This window comes from Barbus barbus (genome assembly GCF_936440315.1).
Source record: "Barbus barbus genome assembly, chromosome: 40".
Classification (NCBI taxonomy): domain Eukaryota; kingdom Metazoa; phylum Chordata; class Actinopteri; order Cypriniformes; family Cyprinidae; genus Barbus; species Barbus barbus.
In genome coordinates this window covers 10,669,506-10,676,406 of record NC_136718.1, presented here as the reverse complement: position 1 = coordinate 10,676,406, position 6,901 = coordinate 10,669,506, and the positions used below count along the sequence as shown (strand labels likewise).

The following is a 6,901-nucleotide window of genomic DNA, read 5'->3' as shown; positions in this document are numbered from 1 at the left end:
GAGGCTATTCATGATTTTGACTGACAGAAGATAAGACAATATGTGAGACACAAATAACTACAATAGTGATCATCTGGCTGATTATCTGGTACACTGCTGACAGGCAAATCAATCCAGCTGTCACATATACACAAAGCATAAATATTCACGTGAATTTATGAATCAATATTGATTTTTTGAAATGGTGGTGTTGGTGAAATCTAACCCTGAACCACAAATCCACATGTATGCATTGGCCTTTGGACAGACAGAAACTCACAATCAAGTATACTTCAAGTAATTGCTTATAAAGTGAATTATAGTGCAATCGACATGTCATTAAATGACACCCGTCAACTAAGTGTCAGTCAAATAAATGGTCAACATGAACATCATAGGGTACATGAAGTCATTGCCAAATGTTTGGAAAAAAGCTGAAAGCAGAGAATTCTAAATTAAAAAATTGTTTCTGTATGCAGTAAATATTTAATTTACTTTCACTGTTTTAAATTTTAAGCTTAGATAGTTAATTCCGCTTTTTAACCAAGTAACTCAATACAAAATATATATTTTTTTGCTTTGATCTTTTTAATGGAATTATGTTACATAGTATTTCAGAAATAACATTAGCTAACATTTAATAACATTAGTACTAATAGTTTTGTTTAGCAGGGTCTAATACTAAATTAAGTTCAGCTGTTTCCTTATTTAGCATTTAGCAACTCTCATTGTTACCAACCACATCTGGCTATAATAATTATATAACCTAGACTAACAGTGAACATGAAAATTAGACATATTGTTAAAGATGAGCATTTTATCCAATAGCATCTGGCTATGACAGTTTTTTAATGGTCACACAGTGAAAATCACACAGTGAAACAAAATCACAAAATTAATTTCTGGTGAAAAATCTCCCATGACCCTATTAAAGTAATTTAACCCTGATCATTGTCCAAATGCTGAATCTTTCTTACTGTCCATATTATTACTTAAAATGCATTATCCTTTTCCTAAATACACAATTTCGCATTCAACTATACAGAGCATTTCTGAACCATCAAACTTTCCCACATAATTGAGCCTAGAATAAAGAATACATTATCTAAAAGACTCCAGATGAACTAAGTATAATTTTGTGACAGCATTTATAGCACTAGGACACTAGTGGTATATGCAAAGTATATAAATAGCTCAGCAGGCGCTTGCCTGACTCCTTAAGGGGAAAAGATGACTGTTCTGCTCTTATGCCACACAGGCATAAGTAATGGGACAGCTTACTACTGAACTCACGGCTACAACAATGATGGCCATTAGTAATCCAGGTACTTTGGCTGCACTGTACATTAACACAACACAACACTCGCTCAGATAAATCAATACACACACATACGACACACCGTCTGCGGTGACAGTAAGAGGGACGCACAAAAGGACAGTTTCTTCCCATCACTTATTGCGTCTCTTCACTCTAAATAAGGGTAATACAATCATATTAAAGGGGATCTTTTAGTGTCACTCACAAAGCTGAGTTAATGTCATTGTATCAGTCCATCATTCAGAACACATCATCTCGCCTCTTTACTCAGGGTAGTAGTTGTGGAAAAAGGTGAAAGCTCCTTTGAAGTCCTGAACTTCATGAGCATCTCATTTGTAGGTGTAAATACATGCTAGTGATTCCCCTTCCTCATTCTTATCTCGTCTTGGATATAGACCATAGAGAACCACAGCATTAAGGTGCTGTGCTCAGACACTATCCTTCTACTGGTTGCCTCAATTCATTTTACATGTGTTAACCACTACCTAATTGCACATCTGGCAGAAGAACAGTGATATCACTGGCTTCAAAGCTTCTCCAGAGAGAAGAGCTGGTCTCATATATTCATTCCCCCTGGACCCCCTCCTCCTGCAGGGTAGTGCCGAAGGCCTCCTCCTCGACGCAGGGAATGGAGGGCCACAGTGCAGCAACCCCGCAAGAGAGAACCAATATGGTACATTGGCTGACCCACACGGTGTGGACCCCGACAAAGCCACGCCACTGTTGGGACCACTGGCACAACCACCGCAAGCAAATCCACTAGGAAGTGCTGGCTCCAGTAGGTTTTTGCTGGTAAACCACAGCTAGATGACTTGGACTCTGTGTTCGTAGCACTCTCGTCAACCTCATCTTCATCGTCTGAATCTATATTTATGACATGATCCCCTTCAACCCCAGCCTCTGTTAGTATACTACAAGGCTGAGTGGTCTGTGGAAGGGGCTCTCCTTCAGTCTCAACCAATGGCTGCAAGGAGCAAGGTGAGGTGCCAGGGTTTGGCAAAGGGTCTGTTACAGGTTGAGGTTGAACAGAGTTGGTTACTTGGGATCCAATGGTCTCCGTGGTCAAAGCAGTTGTGGTTATTGGTAAGACTGTAAGGAGCTCTGAAACAGTTGTCTCCTTGACAGAGGATTCCAACGCTAAAGTCGCAGGTCCTTTTGGAACAGATGCAGTTGGTGTCCAAGACTCCATTGCAACAGCTGGTGCAGACTTAGTGGAAAAGTCTGTGACGACAGAAGCTGTGGCAATTGTTGCCGTAATGGCTGATTCTGTGGCTACTGACTCCAGATCATCTCCCTCATCAGACATCCAGGTAGAGGTCGGACTGCATGCCTGGGAGCGGAAGGTGCGCTCCGCAATAGTGTCCAGATCAGAGTTAAAGGATGTACTGGAAGCGTGGGCAGGGGCTGAAGCAGGGGCATGGTCGTAGTCGGTTTGAATGCCTTGCTCACGCAGGTGATGCAGGTAAAGGTGATGATGCGACAGACATGGATGACTTACACTAACAGTGGTCCCCGTCCCGATCCCACTGCAGCGGAGTGGCACAACTCTAGGCTCGCTCATGCTCAGTGCCTCATAGGTGGAGGAGTGTGGCAGGCGGGAGTACACATTGAGCAGCGAGGCTGTCTCTTGAGACAAAAACGCAGCCTCCAGGAGCAGATCTGCCTTGCTTGCTCCTCTTCCACTTTCTCCACAGCAAACAAACCCACTGTCCTGTGTGCCCTCGCCTGACAAACATGGTATGTCACACCCATTTTCATTACCGCCATGTTCCTGGCCAGTCTGGTCACTAAGCTTGGTGTAGGTAGAGCTGCGGGTAAGCGAACGAGCTGGGGAGCCTTCGGAAGACTCCGCCAGGCCCTCGCTGACCTCCAGCCCTGCCCCCACCACCCCTCCACCTGCCAGGGTTTCTCCTGTTTTGGGGGTCCCGATCTGAGCCAGCTCCATGCTCTGCAATAAAGACTCCAGCTTGTGGTTCTGGAGGTTTATGTCTTGGAAGCACTTTTGCACACCAGTGTCGGTGTCTCCCAGACTGGATCTGACAACATCGACAACCTGCTTAAGCTGCTGGATCTCCCTGCGAGCCTCCTTCAGAGCCAGCTGGGCCTCCACTCGGTGGCACTCCTCTTCAATCCAATCCTCTTGCATACGAGACAGCTGAGTACGCAACTCATCAATCTCAGTGTCCCTAAGGTAGGAGGGGAAAAAAAGACAGAGGATTTCAAAAGAGTAAAGCAAACAAGGAATGTCAAGAAGTGACTGGTGGGTGAAAGACCAAAATTAAAACTGCTGTGTGAAATGTTTTCACTTAATACTTTTTTCTATCTTAGTACAATATGTTTTGCCAACTATATGGCATTGACTGATAGATTACTTTCTTTGAAAATTGTACTTTCCTTGAACATTGTGACAGTTTAAACATCGGTCTGTTGGAGCTGCAACATAGTAACACAATGGCTTCAACAATTGTCTGAGTTTGGGGAAAGACCTTCTATTCGTTTGACCAGTGGGAGAAGGGGAATTTGCCTAGAATATTTAGTCACATGGCCTTTATGGCTCAAGTAATTGACTTAAAAAGTAGTTTGCACAAACCTGAGCGCAGTAAGCAAACATGTACAGGACCAGGCGAACAACTGCCATTGTGATAAATGAGCTATTGGTCAGCATACAGTATGTCCACACCAAAGCTGACCAATAGCTGTCTTCAGAACATTACACAAAGCAGCTTGAAGAGCACATAAAAATTTCCTTGCCATTAGACAAATGGAGGCTGCCTTTAAAATAAACAGTTTAGAAAAGTTATAAATATTTAGATTAAAGTCCTTAGAATAGAGGGAAATAAATAACAAATTACACAGTCTAAATGCTAATATTCCTAAATGAGGTTAGCGACTTGATAGATAATTGTTACATGGTCTAGAAATCAACCAAGTGCAAATTTGCATAACAATTCCAAAATAAAGGAATCATTTTAATTCACTGCCGCTCAAAACTGCTTAAAAGTAAAACTAATTTCTTCATAGACTGATGAGATCATTAGTGCATGGGCCTTCATTTTATGAATGATTCATGCCTCACCTGTCCTGGAGTCTTTCGATGGTTTCTTTGAGCCGTGCTCTTAGGTGTCTGATACACACCTCTTTCTGTTGCAGTGGGGTAAGATATTGCTCAGGTGGAGGGGGCCGGATACCATGGTTATCATTGCAGGAGGTGTATTTTATGTGACGCCTGATATGGATGAGAAAAGTGGTATATACTACATATAAACAAACAAGAAAGAAGATAAAGGAGCAATGCATCACTGGTCTATGGGTGAGTTGTGTCTCACCTATGGGTTGGGCTTCCGTCACTGCCCTTGCATGACCCTGAATTGCTACTGCTGCTGAGAGAGGCATTTCCATAGGGATCACGGTTACTGACAGGTGCTGGACTCCGTCTGTAGCATAACAGAATCACAATTTCAGAGTGTCACCTTCAATGCCACTTAGGAGGACGCAGGATGAAGAATAAACAGAATGCACAAACACACACTAACATGAACAAACAAAAAGTACAATTCCATGAAACACAAACTCAAACATGCCTACTTATGGTACAAATTGACTAACATGCCTCTATACATAGAGTCAACTAGGGGGGAGAACACCTTTTATGGATGTAAAGAAGAAAGGACACCCAGCTCACATAAAACTGAAAGCACAAATTGCAACGTAATACAAACAGTTGTATTATGTGCTGAGGCACAGATGACAAATCATGATAAATTTCCATCATGAATCAATTATGAGAAAAAAACTGGCAGCTGAACAAGCGGAAATTGACAGCAGAGCCATCTAATGAGGGCTCACTTTGCACACCACAGACATTAAATCATCTTCAACTGTGAGACATATGTAATTCGAGCTTTAAACCCCCAGTAAAATCAAAAGTTGGATTTTATAGGGACATCGTGCTATGGTTGAAGAGTTTGAATCCATGCTGACACAATGCCACACAGAGAACAAAGAAAAGTGAAGAAAAGAAGAGAGAGAGAGAAAAAAAAGAACGAGACAGAAGGGATGATGGAGCGCTGACCGACAGTGGTGTTCCGGGGACTTTGGTGTCAGAAATCCTCTGCTCTGTCTCATAGAGACCATAATGCCTGACTCCATGGGTGTGTAGTCTAGCTCTATAAACCTGCAATAGTCAAAACTGACCCACAAACAAAAAGGAATCATTACACAGGATAGCACACACCTAATGTTCACCTTAACCTGTATTGTATAAAAATTCAAATGAATGTTTCTGTGGACATTTTCTTGTAAACTTGTTTACAAATATGGGAAGCAGTTGTGCTACAAAAAAGTAATCATTTACCACTCATACAGACTGGGTTGTAAACTTCTCATTATGCTCTATTTGTAAATTCCTGGTTTGATACAGCCAATGTTAAAATTTTGAATGGTTGCAATTTACACAATATTTGGTTAAAGTAAGCAACCTTTGGGTTGATGTCATTCTAAAGTCCATTTCAAACATCCAATTGAAATTAACATGAGATGAAGCTTGTTTCATTACAATCATGAAACTCTGTACACGAGGTTGCAGATCTGACAGATTATTTGACAGATTGTCTGACTAATTAATTACGTCAGCAGTAAGGGGAGGACAGAGAGAAAAATAAAAAGGAGCTTCTTATTAATTGTGGTTGTCAGAAACACTAGCACAGGGCTGGGAAGAATCAGAGCCACTTTGTAAAACTTAAAAGAATAAAAAATCATGCTAGACATATTATAAAAAGGCTTACTAAATTACCTTTGACAGAATTACAGTGTTTCCGTAATCCTTGCTGGCATCTTTTATGTAAACGAAAGAGATTCTAACTATCTAACTGATTTCAAGATCTCCTGAACATGCAATTTCATAATGTATGCTGAACTCACATAGCCTACCAAATTCATAAGAGGCAAAATAATACACAATAACCTGTCAAATTCTAGGAGCAATGGCTCATGGGGTAGAGCATAATGACTCTTTAATCTCCCAGAAACATTCTCTTTTGGGAAAATTGAATCTGGGTTTAGCAGTGCTGAAAGACAGCACTTCTTTAGGTGGTGCAGCGTGCTGTTTTTACAGGCATGATAGATAACTTTGAATCCAGTGATACTCTGATAGTATTGAACTGATATTTGGCATTTTTATTTCAATTTTGTGAGTGAGTTTTGAGTAAATATCAGTATCAGCAGCAACCACCGAAAACCTTATAACAGTTGACAACTTCTATTAAAGTTGAATAGAAAAAAATTATGTAAAATAATAACTAATAAAAATGACACACACATAAACATTACTAAAACTTACATTAAAATGAAAACTGAAAATATAAAAATACAATCTAAAATATTAATAAATAATTTAATAGTATATAAAAAACACTAAAATAACTCTAAATATAATTCTCTTGAGGTAAACAGCTCAACATATTATATAAAAATAGACCAATCAAAACAGCACATTTACCATGACAAGCCACTATAACTACTGTCCACCAGGACCACCATTGGTGGGCTATAAAAGGTTTGCTGAGCTACCTAACCATGAAAGCAAGCCAAGGTCATGGTTAAGGT

At 40.5% G+C, this 6,901-nt stretch overlaps 1 protein-coding gene across 1 annotated transcript in view; it reads right to left on the bottom strand.

The window, feature by feature from the left end:
* Positions 1–1,853: 1,853 nt before the first annotated feature.
* The window catches only part of LOC306860068 (uncharacterized protein), a gene marked incomplete at both ends in the record, with an annotated part of 117,331 nt that continues 112,283 nt past the window's right edge, over positions 1,854–6,901 (bottom strand). The window contains 4 exons of the mRNA XM_079401595.1: positions 1,854–3,483; positions 4,374–4,523; positions 4,624–4,731; positions 5,370–5,486. Of these exons, the coding sequence (XP_079257721.1) occupies positions 1,854–3,483; positions 4,374–4,523; positions 4,624–4,731; positions 5,370–5,486 (2,005 nt within the window). The remainder of the gene's footprint in view (positions 3,484–4,373; positions 4,524–4,623; positions 4,732–5,369; positions 5,487–6,901) is intronic.